We start from the raw sequence: 15,550 nt of genomic DNA, 5'->3' as shown, positions 1-15,550 counted from the left end.
CACTTGGAATTTATTACATTACTGTTTAACCGCGATGAATGTAAAACTCCCTTTCAAGATAGAAATAAAGAGCCTTTAAAAATTTTATGAAGCACTGTATTTCATTCTACAAAGAAGATTATATTAACACCCAGACGGGGAAAATATTATTAAAAAAACAAAGCAGAATAAATATTTTAAATCAGATAATCCAGTTTTTACACATTCAAAGATTTTAAGCTTTTAAGAAAAAATATTTACTCTTCTGAAAATACCAGTTTTTATTCTAGATTTATAAATCAAACCTATTTGATAGTAGCATACTGTCACAGAAAAAAAATAAATAGAAAGAACCCTGTGCAGTACTCACAAGGATTATAATTTTAGATCCTTAGTTTGCATGCTCTGTAATCATACTTCAAAATAAATTATCAACAATCAAATCTGTAGAGAAGGTGATGAACAGTTACTTTGCTGACTCATTCCAGATATATACACAAGTTCCAATGGAGTGAGTGCCCAGGACTGAGGACAGGTGTGATGGGGGTGAGGGGAAGAGACCAAAAACCCTGTTAGAGGTACCTTTTAGATCAACCTGCTGCTGAATCACTGACTGCTGTCAGTCAAAGGTGGCTATTACCGATCCGGACGGGTTAGGACTTAGTTCCGACGCCTTCCAGCAGATGTCCTCGCAAGGCAGGCATGTCTGGGAGGTTCAAGGTGTCACCATTTAAAACAGACAGATGGGGAGAGAAAGAGACTTAAAATAGGAATGATATAAATGTATAAATGAATTCAATGTATTCAGTGTATTCCCAAAAGCCAAATTTGTAAACATAGGCAGCATATTTAGAAAAAAGGAGTGTAATCTTAAAAACAAAAAGAAAGTCACCTGAACGAGCACGTTTGAAGCAGCACATCTGTTTCCACCAATGTTTTGTAATTCTTACACTTCACATGTAAACAAAACAGAAGGTTCAAAAAATGATGGTGAAAAGCAGGAGCACAAGGCAAACAGCATCAAGACTCTAATCCTGTCTCCCTCCCTTCCCTTTCATGTTAAAACTGACACTAATTTTATTGTGCACAGAGCTTTCTTCACTACTCCCTGCTGGCAGTGACATACAAATGTTATCATGGAGTTGGTATTCTTGGAAACATAAAATCCATCAGCTATTTCAGGGAAACTTAAAAAGAACAATTTCCTTAAAATAATCATTCTCATCATGACTTGTACAAATGGAAAGTTTTGATACCACATTAAAAATATTTGACTTGCCCTTCTAAGCAGTGAGTAATGCATCCACAGTTAACAACCCACAGACACCTATGAGAGAAGAGAATAATTCATCAAGTACTGGTCTACTAACCCAAAGCTGGGATTCTTTACCCAGGTCTATCAGACCCTCATCTCCAGCTCTCAATCCACTGTCTGCTTTAATGCAGATGTTCATGACTTCACACCCAAGAAGTCGTGTAAGGGAAAGGGAAAATCAAGAAGATGAGCATCACTGACTTCTTCAAAGCAGACACAGAAGTGCTGAAACTCACAGCTTACTGGGAGACCAGCCAACTGGGACATGTCAGTCACTACACTCTGGCTGGTGGAAAGAACTCTAGACTGTCCCAGCTTCTGGAAAATGCTGGGAGGATGGGTGGTTACAATAGCTGGGACAGACTTGTCTGCCAGACGTTCTTCAGTGGCTCAAATAACTGGGACATATTTGTCTGCCAGAGGTTCTTTGGTGGATCCATTATGGCACTTACAGACAGAAAGCATTGCTATGTTCTACACCCTGAATTAGGTCCAAGCTAACATCACCAGTTTTAGAAAGAGACTGCTCATGAAATCATACAGGAGTAGCGATTTTGACAGTATCTTGTCTGAATCTTCAATAGTATGGGTGAATGATTTTCTACAGGCTGATTGTTCTCAACTTAAACAACAAAAGTTAAAAGAGAAAAGATTTTTAGCTTGAAGTCAGTGAATGACCACAGTCAACAATACAGAACTACTACATTTCTTAACTGGTGAATGCTTTCATGCCATAGAAACATCAGATAAAGCCCATTCTGCACATAATTTACCCTAGGAAAAGAAGAATCCAGGTTCCACACCCTGAAAAGCAGGTAAATACAGTATTAAAGCTATTACAGTTTTTCAGCTTAACTAATGTTCTCTTCAGCTGTCACAAAAATTACTCAGAAAATTCTCTTTAGCCTTTTAGTTGTGCTTTACTTAAATAAGCAAACAAAAAGCACAGAAGAATTCAATGAAATCAAGATTTCCATTTAAAATATCAAAGGACAAATACAAATGACGAATGATGACTGGGAAACAGCTACAGACTATTAATCATTTAAGATGACTTCACTAAGTTCTCTCTTTGTCTTGAATCTTAAGTCCCTCACCCTTCAGCCACACTGAATTACCCTGCAAGCAGAGGTTAATTCTACTGGTTCCAAATAAAGACCTCCTATGGGAAGAAATAAGACAGCTTGAACAAAATCATAAAAAATGGTGAAGCGATCCCAATCATAACCAGCTATTCCTCCATAGCTCTGGTTTTATCATGTACACATATTCCAGGCAAATCTTTATAAACTATGTCAACAAGTCATGATTTCCCCTTCTTTCCCCATGAAAACTGTGCAAGGATAACTGTACACGTCCACGAAATAGAGGATGCCATTTTATTGGAGGTCCACAGGTAACTGTATCACATTAGGGAGTGGAAGAATCTTGTGGTATGGCACAACACAATACCTCATTTAAACACTTAAACAGAAGGTTAAATGATATGCAACATGATCAAATCAATAATTCATCATCTTCTAGGCACCACTGATTAATTTAAAATAAAATTTAATAAATTGAAAAAATATAGTCCATTAATTTGTTTGTTGTACTGTCTTTAAACGAAACAGCACTTTGAAAGTCACAAATAAAAAAGCAGCACTTTCTCTTAATACCAACACCACTGTAACACATACTGTAGCGTGGCATGCAAATCCACATCTGCAGTCTTTTGTTTTGTATTAACAAATGGAATGGTAATTTTCTATCTCAAATATTGGTAGCATAACAGCATAACAATCTGTAAGTGCAGATCATTCTGGCCACAGGTGTGGTAAGCCATAACATGTGTGTATTACAAGAGCATAGAACACAGAGCATGACACTTACATCCAAGAATCTCTCTCTTTTGTACTGTACATGGTGTTTGTTAGAGGCTGACTTCCAACTCGCTGTACCCAAGCTTCAGGAAACAAGATTACTGACCTTTTCTGGTTTTATTTGAAAGTAAAATGCAGTCACCATCAAAGCACAACCATTAACAACCTGGTCAAAAAAATGCCATAGCTCCATTGAAAAAAAACAACTTGTCCTTTTAGTAGATTCCATTAAGTGATAAAGTTTCCATTACAGGCATGTTACGAAGCCTTACAGTGGTACTGCAGTGTCATTCCTGTTAAGCATAGATTTGTACAGACACCAGGAAATGGTGTGATGCTCAGAAAAGCTGTTCAAACCGAGCTAAGCTTAACGAGACCACGCACCGAGTCTTCATGCAATGAGTCCTGGCTGGCTAGACTCAGGACGTGCATTGTATGGCTGTGTGTAATAGGACTTCCACTTGGCAGCATCCCAGGAGGTGATGGAGCTTCTTCAGGAGTGAGAAACTGATGGCCTTCGTGCTCCTCTTTTAATGGTATGATGTCGGTCAAACCTGAATCTGATGTGAGATTTGGCATAGAAGATGGTGGTGTTGGCTGCCCTAGAGTCAGAGTTGCACAAGGGCCACTGATAGAAGTCTTTCCTGGTAAGGGGAGCTCTTCACTAGTTATGCTTGGCTCACTCTGTAGGAGGGGGGTGGCAGCAGCCTGCAAAACGAATTTAGTGCTCTGAATGCACTGATCTTGGTCACACTGTAGAATGGAAGGGTGTCAAAATCATATAAGGCAAACAAAACAGAGGGGAAAAAAAGGGAGAATATGGATAAAAAGGTATGGAAAAGAATGGGATGTGAAGAGAAAAAAAGAAAGCCATTAGTATCATTCCATGGTTAGCCACCCAAACATCCCACTGCATGCTGCCCAGGAAAAAAAAAAGAAAGGCATGCATAACTGAGCCAATGCTTTGGATTATTATCAAACTAAATTATGATATAAATTCACAGTGTTCACTTAAGGGTTCTTTAAAAAACACTAGGCAATTTTCTTCTTTTAACTGGTCTTCACATGCAGGAATTAACCTACCACAGACGTTTTCCAGAGCAAGAATTCTTTTGACACAGATATCTCACACAGTGAGTAATAAAGCTCCATTTTCCCCTCAGGATTTAATACATTATATATAAATTCTAGAGAATGTCCTATACTATACTCCATACTCCAGAGGATATGTAGAAACCAGACAGCACTGCAGATGCATTGAGATCAACCTTAATGATTTTTAGGTTGTTTCTTGATTAATCCTGACAATGTGATGAATCAAGGTACAAAACACAAGTTTTCTGGCAAGCACTGTCTCAATAACAAGCCAAATTCAGCATAATATAAATACATTTAAGCTCAGAGAGTGTTACCAGAAATGTGTTTTTTTGGCTCTACACCATTCCTAAGAACTGTTTATAAAAAATTACCCCTCATTCCTTGAGATGACAATACAGGTATGTATTTCAATAACGTCCAGCTAGCTAAGTCCTACTGCCAAGTTAAGTTTCTTTAACATGAATTGGCATGATTTTGAGAACTTCTAAAGAAAACAAAATTAATTTATAGCCTGATCAGTTATAACATTGCAGTTTTTCAAAATCTTGTTAGATTCATTTGCCATAGTACTGTTCTGCTGGGTAAGAAAGACAATACAATCAGTGCATATGACTACAAATGCAGTGAAGGACATTTGGAGGCAAGCAAGCAGAATAAAAGATCTATCCAGAGGTAAGACATCCTATTCACTGTTGTTATTTCAAGTATTCTGTTAAAGTAATATGTTCGGCTCTATGACTGACTTCTCAAATTTTTATCTAATTACTACATATTACAGATCCATCATCTACTCAGATATTCCTGATCATAACCATTGTTACTAACATTACAGCAATTCCCTGAAATGTCCATCTGAGTTTAATAAGCCACCGTGATACAGTCTCTGAAAACTTATGGGAAGACTTTTGCCTCCTTAATTGTATGATGAAAACCATGATTAACAATGCCTCCTCTGTTATTTTCAGGTTCTCCAATTTCACCACTGAATAGCTTAACAATGGATGCACACACCTAACATTCAGCAAGTGTGCAAGCAGGCTACCTGGTCATAATACATAAGTAGTGTAAAAATGCATCTAAGTGGTTTAGGACTCCCAAACCAACTACTTTTGACAGGTAGAAGCTCAATCCTTACTCAGGTACGTATTTCCAAGACTTCTGCTTTCAGGAAGGTAAACGGACTGACCTCCTGCTACATAAACTGAGTTCATATAAATTGCAAGCAATCTTCCCCCCACAAAATTATGAACAACCCCACCCAAACAACTGAAGTGGTTTCCCTACTATTGCAGAAGGATTATTCACAGGCTTAAAGCCAAAACCTTGCTTAAGTACCTTACTAAGAAGAAAATTGTCAGCATCTTTTAAAGTCAAGCTTTCAAGCAGTAATTCAGTGTGAACAACTCATTCTTGATTAATATCCTGTTATTCACGCCTGCTTATTTAAATTAAAACTTCAACCAACCTTACTATTCAGACCTTAAAAATATGTTAACTGAGTTTTCAAACTTCAAAAAGAACAACAAAACCTATTTTCTCTGAAAGGAAGTAGCCAAAGAACAAGTTAAATAACAAAGGAATGCTTATAACCACCGAGGTACACTGAAAACAAATAATGTTAACAGCTGACTTATTGCTTTAGTGAACCTTCAGCTCTGATCTTCAAAAGGAAATCATTAATGTGTCCCAGGCAATGTAAGTACACTGTTTTGTATTAATCGAAGAAAATTTACTTGAACTCATTGTATAGTCTGAATTAATTTTCTTCCTATAGAACTTCACTGCATTTCAGTTAAATTAGTATTGAAAGATAAAGTAGCCTCATAAAGCTCCATTAAATAGTAGTATAAACTTCAGGTACTGTGTATCTCTTCATTTTCCATGCACTTGCCACATCCCTGAAGCCTCTCCTTTCATTTAGATAAATTTCAGGTTTCCTTTTTCTTGTCTGTTCAACAGTGATCAGAACAAAATCCTTAGGAAAACAAAGGCTGTAAAGAGATTTTGAAAGGGAACTATTACAGGGTCTAAGCCAGAAAAAGTATATGTGTTCTATGAGGCTCTCAAAAACAACACATAATGTACGGGTAGACTACTCTTGAGCCTAAACAACACAAAACTAAAACAAGGAAACCAGATTTGTTATAGGGTTGGCATGGTGGTTTTTCCTCGACTTCATTATTTCACTCTTAACTGAATGAAATTTTGGGCAGGATGTCTTAGCTGCTACTAATCACATGAATTATCCAACATCAGAATTTCAAATGACATAAAAAAGCCTATGATTTTAACAAAAAGGAAGCTAAACATGGAAATCTAAATAACAAAAAACTACTGCAAAAATGATTCCATCAGCATCTTCTTATTTCAGATATGCTGATTTTATTTTTCACTTAAAATTTCCACTGCTTCAGAGAAACAGAAGATTCTGAAGGTAGAACAAGTTTGATAAGTTCTGCAAGTACAGAAGTTCAACTAAATATATGCACAGAAATTTTCAGGTATCTATTTATTTCCACATAAAAAGGCACAAATGAAAGCAAATTGGACAAAACCTAGAACTGAGTTTATTTCACATATAATAAATACAAACAACTAAGGAATTTTTTTTCTGAAGAGAATCTGTTTTTTCTAAGCTACACAGAAAACACATAATAACGTTGTACATGGCAATATATTTGTCACATTTCTAAATGTGATTATTTTGAAATAATCAGAATTATTTATTTTAAATATTAAATAAACCTAGTTTAAAATTTCCTAAATGCTAGTAACATTCAAGAATTGTTACAGTTCTCAGAAGACGGAGAAAAGCAGGTAGAATAGTCTCACAACATCTGAATAAAGTACAAACAACATGGAATTCAGAGGAGGCTTATGAATGTGTGAAGTTACAGGAAGGATGCTGAAATACCATAATCTGGATACAACAAATGGGTAAAGAGTGGAGGGATAGAGCTGTGTAACTGTTCCCAGCAGGTATAGGATTTCACAGTCAAAAATCAACGTATTGTGGATATTGTGCAACAACTGAGCCACAAACCCCACCAAGTCAATGGCTCCAGTATCAAGCAGTACAGTGCATGAGGAGTACCTCTATGAAGGGAAACACTTCTGAAGCCAAACAGGAAACTACACTTGGCCCCAAGACTTTACTTCTGATTGGAGACTGTTTGTTCTTATGGATTGCAAGTCTGAGAATACTTAATGCAATTTGGGTGCATTCCAGGGGTGAATCTTCTAAAATAAATCTAGTTCATGTGCTCCAACACTGCCCTGAGATGTGAATAAAAATGCAGTAAACATGCACTATCAAAAGAATTGCTCCTAGAACCCATCTCATCCCAAAGCAAAATGCTGAAATTGATTTATTTGCATGTGCCTGTAACCCATTTTACCTGTGAAGTAAAATGCATTAATAAAAAACCTCCATCAATCTTGACTGTGGTAATGTTGACTTGGTAAGAACCCCGAGTTTTGTTTTGGGCATCTGGGAAGTACATCAGTAAATATACAAGGAAACACACTCACAAAACTCCCAGCAAAACGGGGCTGTGGTCTTTGCCAATTCTGTTACTGTCATGATGGAAATACTTACTCCTAATCATGAAAATATGAAAAACAAAGGAAAATGTACACTAGGATGATCCGAGTTAATGTTCCCTGAGTGAGCTGGATCCACTTCCAGATCAGTAACAGAAATACTTAAGTGAGCATATGGGAGAGGACTTTCCTACACTTATCACTGGTAATAAATGTTGTGCATGCACTATCGTTCCTACAATTTTCAAGTAGCACATATACGTAAGAAAACGCTTTAAAGAATTTGCATCCAGGAAAAAAAAACCAGAGAATTAGAAACAAGGGAATTTGGTACACATGGAACTACCTATACATGGAAGAAGAGCTGCCTAGGAATGCAGGAATATAAGGAAATTTCACAAACAGGAAACAGAAACAAGGAAATAAACCGGACCTGACACAAACAGAAGCAAAGTCTATCATTGTATAAGGCATTAGACGATTCCTAGAGACATGACAGTAAATATAACCACACCAATTCCTCTAAAACTCCATGGAGTGAGACAGATTCTGTGTTTCCTCCTAACGGATTACTAAAGAATAAAATGCCCTATATCAAACTCCAATAATCAACTCCAGCTTTTAAGATAAAATTAATTACTAAAGTGGTCCAGACCCAAATAGTGGTAACTGATGGGTTTATGAGTAAAAATTAACTTTTTTCAGAACATAAAGAAAATAAACTTTAAAGTGAAAGAATCAATTACAGAGAAAATTATTATTTCATAATGGGCAAGATACTGTTCTTCATACAAAAAAAAAATTCTTAAGAATAGGGAAAATACTTGGGTAATCAAACTAATGTGAGCTCATAAAAATAATCAGTAATAAAATGCAATACTTTGCAAATTACCAGATCAACAGATTATGAGCTCCAAGTGACCAAGCTTTTCATGTAGATAAGGATATTAGGAAGTAAGGTAATGAATTTACAGACTAATTTCAAATTATACTGGAAAAGAAATTAAAAACACTGGGAGTACACCGGGAAAATAATTGTATGTGCTTCCAGCCTCATGAAAGTAAATAGAGATTCAGCTTTTATTAAAACAAGGTAGATACTATGAAGAGAACATGAGAAAAACCTCTTCTGTAAAGATCTAGAAAAAAAACCAAAATCACAGTATGGGTCTATCAAGCACTGATTATAGTGACAATTCTGATTTTCTGAGATTGTGACAAACTGGGTCACTACCACGAGTTGGGTAGATAATGCACGAAATATTCAAAGTCTCAGAGGTAAAATTACCACAAAAGCTGTTAAATACAGAAAGAGTGCCCCACAAATGGTATCCTGAATGAGAAAGAATGTATTGTGCTGAAAACCAGCGTCTGGCAACTTTACACTTGGCCTGATATTTATTTTGAACTAACAGCAAAAATGAGGTTATGCTAAAAGATTCATTAAAATAAATGAAAACAGAGTATTATAGTAAGTAACCCACAGAGATTTAATGAGGGACAAGAGACATTGGGTGAAGCACAAGGATTCTATTTAGAAAGCCACAAGTCACTGATGCCTATAAGGAGCTGCTGAGGGAGCTGGGGCTGTTCAGTCTGAAGATGAGGCTCAGAGGAGACCTCACTGCTCCCTACCACTCCCTGAAAGGAGGTTTTAGTCAGATGAAGGTTGGGCTCTTCTCCCAGGCAACCAGTGACAGGACAAGAGAACACTGTCTTAAGCTGCACCTGGGGAGGTTTAGGTTGGACATTTGGAAGAAGTTCTTCACAGAAGGGGTAACTGGACACTGGAATGGGCTGCCAGGGAGGTGGCGGAGTCACCATCCGTGGAGGTGGTTAAGAAAGGACTGGATGTGGCACTGAGTGCCAAAGTCTAGGTGACAAGGTGGTGTTTGGTCATAGGCTGGACTCAATTTCAAAGGTCTTTTCCAACATAGCTGATTCTGTAAAGGATTAGAGGGAAGAAAGGGAAATGAAAGAGGGAAGGAGTAAGAGAAGACAAGTGTCAGAGAATATGCTCATTTAAATCTTTATTTTATAACAATGGTGAAGAGAGATATTTTAGCACACTGTGGATTAAGCAGGGTAACATCTAGACATGAAGACCTGATGCAATACATTCTGCAATAAGATCAAGAGAGACACACTACAAAGGTGTACTGAAACACACTTCAGACTTCTAGTAATTTATTTTTTGTAATCAAAAGCATTAAGCTTGCTAAAATAGTATAAATATCTCTAATGATGTATAAGTGGCCAAACTTTTGCCATTTGAAAAGTACTGTGGTCTACAGCTATGATTTACACATGGTCCTTTAAGTCAAGAAATTTCATTTTGTATGTCTTTAACCACAGTAATACCAGCTCCAGTACCAGATATATCCCCTTCAACAGAGAAGGGAAAATAGTGTCAGAGAGACAGGTAAACTAAGCCAGTCCTTAACAGTTTACAACAAAACCCAAGGAAGAAATTTTAATGCTGATAGCCAGCAGTCCTTAGAAACCAATTGGTCTTGGATACTGACCAAGAGAAAAGATGTCCTAAGAAAAATGGCATCATATAGTCTTCAGAAATATTCCTTCAAACCAAACTACACATATTACATTTTTTAAGCTTTTTCTAAGAGGTCATTTTCAGGAGTGAAATATGCACTGTGTTCTAGGTGTGATATTCTAAGATATAAGAGGAAATTTTGAAGAATTTCTGTAATTAGAGATATTACACTCTAAATTTTTAACAACTACTTTTAACAGTTTGACTTAAAGTAATACCAGAACAGATTTCTTCATTTCTAGAGATAAACTCAGTCCATTTTCTACCAAACTGGTAATATCTAGGAATAATGATAGTGCCTAAACTCTTGCAGTGATAAGACAATTTAATGCCATGGACACATTGTGGGTTTATAATCCTCATAAATAAGAAGCCTTGACAGTCATCAGAAAGTTTGGGTAATCCCTGAAAGCCCTTAGCCCATTTCTAGTATTCTCTCTTTCTTTTTTTTTTTTTTAACTCTCTTTTCTCTCTTCAGAGTTATAATATTTTGAATAAAATTTATGTAGAACATTACCTTGTTTGGCTCAACTGCACCTGAGAAGATTTAGACTTAATACTGTCTATCTAATACATTTTCTTATTAAGTAGACTAACAAATCTATTTAATCCTCAAAACATTAAGTAAAACCAACTTAAGAACTACAGGAAAAATTTTATATGAGTTTATTGGTGACGCTAAAACTAATCTGTCTGGGAAGAGCATGTCTTTTCTTCTTTTGTTCAAAAGAAAGGCTGAACTATGTCAGAAGGCCTCATGGCTTCCTCTTTTTTGGCAGAGGGAGGGTATTCATAACTCACGACTTCTTTGACAAAGTATTAGAATTCACATACTGTGAAGATATGTGGACAACAATTCAGAAAGAGGCACAGATGCAAGATGGTTGCCTTCAGGAAAAGATCTCCTTCCAGTTATTTTCTTCTTTTTGGCACTGGAAAGCCTATCTTCCATTATGATAGCCAAATGCTACCAACAAAAAAACCCAAAGTAAATACTATTGGCCCAGTTTCAAAGATGTTCAAAAAACTTCTGTTGTAACAATCCAGTTGCCATTTTTTGTTCAGGTTCAGAGTCCTCCTGCTCTTTCTACAGAATATTACTCCCCTAGAAACTCTTTGTTCATCTTTGCTTTTTCAAATACATTAGTCTATGCAATATCACAGCGTACGAGCAAAGAAGAAAATAAGGGTATGAAGAAAGTGCCACACAAAATAACAATTAGCCGGAAAATGACGAACCAGAGTAAGTCCATGATACTTGAATATTCCAGTTCAAAACACAGTAGGTGTTAACAGCAAAAATCAAAATGCCAGTATATTCAATAATAAAGCAACAGTGAAGAAAATACTCTCTTTTTCTTTTTTTTTTGGAATCCATGAGCAATAACTCTTACACTGTGTCAAACGTACATTAAAAAGAGCCTTGCATTTTGTTTTTTTCTTTACTGTTATTAAACAACTCATTCCACCCAGTGTGTCAGCTGTATCCAGTTAGTTATTAGTTCACATGAAAGTGGAGAAGAAAAACATTCACAGGAATCTTGATGAACAACACTATGGGATGATTCCTACCATGTTGCTCTGAGATTGTGTGGCCCCGTACATGGTAATGCCATTTGATGGTCCTGCTAATTGCGGTGTATCTGGCTGTATAAATCCTCTTCTGTCAATTAAGCTACAGAATAATCACAATAAAGGAAAAGTATTAGAGACATTGCTGATCAATAACTAGCTCCTCTCAATAAAAAGAAAGATAAACTTGCTATCAAAAAACAGACCTTAATATCTCACCAATACTTTCTAATGCCCCCTTTTAGTCAAATGAAGTACTAGATTTCATTTTCTACTCATCACTAAGGCACTTGTTCTTCGTGATACTGCCTGCAATATAATCACATGTACTGTGCTACTTTTTCAGATTTTTATCAGAGACAACAGACTTAGAAGCTTACCAGCAGATACCACAAAACCTAATAATTTTAAACCACAGGTGAAAAATAAATGACAAAACTCACTCAGGGCACTTTGATTCAGTATCCCTTTTAAAGGTTCTTTTTTTTATCAGCTTCCAAATCTAAATCGAAACTACTTCATCACAAAATTTAGCAAGAATGAATGAAAGTACATCTTTCTTTCTGACAGACAACTTAACTTGCCAGGTGTTTCATGACAGCTACTTAACACTGCTTATAATGTTCCACTTACAGTGTTCCACTGTGCTTACCCAAGTGATGCACTCATAATATTTATTATTTCTAAGAAAATACTCTGTGGAGAAATTACTGAATGTAAGTAAAAAAATCTGTGTAAGATTATAAACAAGTTACAGAGAATTAAATAATCCAACCTAGTTAAAGATTAAAGATGCTTAAAGAAGTTATATAATTTGTTGCACCAGAATACTGGTTAGACCTATGCTGACAGCCGCGGATCAAATTAAGATTTGAAAGTAACTGTTGAGGACATGTAAAATACATTTTGAATTTACTAGCATAGGTGCAAAAATCATGAATTATCTTTAACAGAAGTGAGAAAAGTTTTGGTTAGTTACAGATCCTCTCTTCATCTGCACTTCATTCAAAGGTACTTGAACATTTTGAATTTTGAGCTGAAATTGCTGGTAAGCCACTTTTCCAGAATTTAAGAGAAAAAAACCTAAATATTTAGTTACTTGGGACACAGCTGAGATTAAAAGTAAAAGAAGTAAGCTTATATTTTACATGTTACAGTCTGAAAATTTTCCCCTGTGGTCGCAAAACTCTCTGAAGAACCTCTATATATACATGTCAATGTTTAAATAAGCAATGTTGCTGCAGTGAATTTTGGAAAAAACACAAACTCTGTGAAAACACAGGAGCCAATGCCAGCCTGGTCCAATTGTGTGTTGGTACTTTTATCAGCCCAATATACTATTTCCTATACTGACAAACATGAAGTAATTTTAATAAAGATTTCTGTTTGGAGTCAAAAGAATTTGAAACATGGAATTGCGCTTTTATGTCCCATCCTTTTATCAAAATCAAAATGGCAGAATTAAAAGGCTGGCTTCAGGCAACATCCACACAGGCGGGAAGTAGAGACAAAGCTATTCACTCTCACCAGGGGTAACCCTGTATGCAGAAATCTCTATTCTGTTGTTTCCTCTTTAGGAAAAGATGTCAGTCTCCCCACTGAACTTTGACTGCTCACAGAAAAACCACCTCTAACTTTCCTGAGAGCAAAGCCAGAAATCTCACTCCAATTAAACACCTGAGCCACTGGACTATAATAAAATCATTTACTTTCTTGCTTCTTGTTCAGATTCATAACTTTGTAATTCCAGGCAAAGCAAAACATAGCAACCAAGGAATAGGTACATGAGCTGCCCAATCACTGAGCACTGGAATAAGAAAAGAATTACGTTTTTCTGGCTGCCAGTTTTATTTCTCTAGTCTCAGCTCTGTACTAGATTTTCTTCAAGCTGAAAAAACATCTCCAGCCTCAAATATATCAATATTTCAGATTTCCAAAGGTGAAAATGTATTCAGCAAAACATAATCCATTATGTTCTTTGGAATTGCTTTAGTGTAAGACCACCAAAATCAGTTTAATGTATATATGTTAACAGTAATAATTTAAAAAAAAATACTGTCCATTTAAATAAAACATTTCAGAGTGAAAAGACAAAAATCAACAATTATCAAGCCAGTTGTAGATTTAAGGTTCCTCAACTCTCCTCAACTCATGTCACATTTGTTAGGAATGTAAAAGTTTCATAAAATTCCAGATTAACCTTCATGCAACATTCAACTACTAGAAATCTTTTCTTCCTCTAAGGTATTAAATGCAGTGGTAAAAGTTCAAACAACAAGCAAGATTATTTCCATTTCAGATGTAATTTTACAGGACTTGATCACTCCTTAATTTAAACACAATTCACCAATTTATCTCCTTACCACTGAAGAAAAATGTAAAGTGTCTAACGGACACTAATCCAAAAATTTCATTTTATTGAGTAAACTCAAATAATCAAAAATAATATTTTTTCATTAATAATCACATGGCTTCATTTATGCTAACAATACTTTTGATACTCTTACCTTGGAGAAAGGGGCCCACAGAGAGCAGCACAGCAATTAGTAAAGATGTTGCCATAACTGTAGGGATTATAGTTTTCTTTACCTCTTTTATTTGACCATGATCCTTTAATCTGAAGAGATATGAACAATATGTATCACATGTAATACAGTACAGAAAATGGCTGTGAAAAATTAAGGTTGCAACATGCTACTTGCAGAAGAAGACCACAGAAAATCCATAATGACATTTTCCAAACAATTTAAAAGAGTTTTGGGTTGTTATGAAGACTGGACCCTACGAGCACATACTTTCCCCTCCACAGATGTAGACAACACACAGTCTCAAGAAATCAATATACTCAAAGCAGGAATTTCAGCATCTAAACATAATGGTCCAAGTTCAATTTCACAAATATAATAGCATGTTTTACAGAAGAGGCTCAATTGCAAAACATTATTAAAGCCAGCAATAGAGCACTTATTTTTCATACTCATGGATAAGTTCTCAAGCTGTGCAATATCACACAACATTATCTTCCCTAAAGTTCACAAATGGTTCTAAAATTGTAAAGCAAATGCAGCCATTGCTACCTTTTACTGAATATTACACTTTCCCTCAGCTAGTTTGCTTTTCGTGTTTGTGAGATATTTGAGAGCCTGAGTAAAATGTCTTGCTGTACTCAATTGGGAATTTATGTTTAAAATTAAATTACTGAACAGTAATTTAATTTATTTACTTGATATTCTGACATGTTCCACTGCTGCAGTTCCCTGCTATCTATCTTTCAACAGTCCAGAAGAGACATTGACTTGAGGGAAGTGGGTGGAAGCACACTAAGTCCATCTAGAGAGACAATCTCAGCATAAACCTAATAATGGAGGAATAACCGAGTTTCTCATCTGTCTTATTAACAAGGCCGATTTCTTCCAAGTCAGGCCACTTGCTCTGATACTTGACACTGATGCACAATTAATTTTGATCCTGCTTGGGAAGTGCTTTTCTGGTTGATTGATTTATACTGCAAAATTTATAATTTTAGCTGTGACCTTGAACAGTAACAAAACATATTTGACAGTACTGAAGATGCTACTTTTGTACCTACCAGATACCTATGAAAAAGGTACAATAGGAAATTACAAT

At 35.9% G+C, this 15,550-nt stretch overlaps 1 protein-coding gene across 3 annotated transcripts in view; it reads right to left on the bottom strand.

Moving 5' to 3' along the window:
• Nucleotides 1–2,685: 2,685 nt before the first annotated feature.
• The window catches only part of ZDHHC14 (zinc finger DHHC-type palmitoyltransferase 14), a 91,952-nt gene continuing 79,087 nt past the window's right edge, over nt 2,686–15,550 (bottom strand). For 2 of the 3 annotated variants that reach the window (XM_062488875.1, XM_062488874.1), the window contains exons 7-9: nt 14,431–14,540; nt 11,924–12,026; nt 2,686–3,909 (exon numbers count right to left, since the gene is read on the bottom strand). In XM_062488875.1, the coding sequence (XP_062344859.1) occupies nt 3,508–3,909; nt 11,924–12,026; nt 14,431–14,540 (615 nt within the window). In that variant the 3' untranslated portion in view covers nt 2,686–3,507. The remainder of the gene's footprint in view (nt 3,910–11,923; nt 12,027–14,430; nt 14,541–15,550) is intronic. The other variant, XM_062488876.1, reaches the window with a different exon arrangement.

Source organism: Cinclus cinclus, chromosome 3 (assembly GCF_963662255.1).
Source record: "Cinclus cinclus chromosome 3, bCinCin1.1, whole genome shotgun sequence".
Taxonomy (NCBI): domain Eukaryota; kingdom Metazoa; phylum Chordata; class Aves; order Passeriformes; family Cinclidae; genus Cinclus; species Cinclus cinclus.
This window is presented reverse-complemented; position numbering and strand designations above follow the sequence as displayed.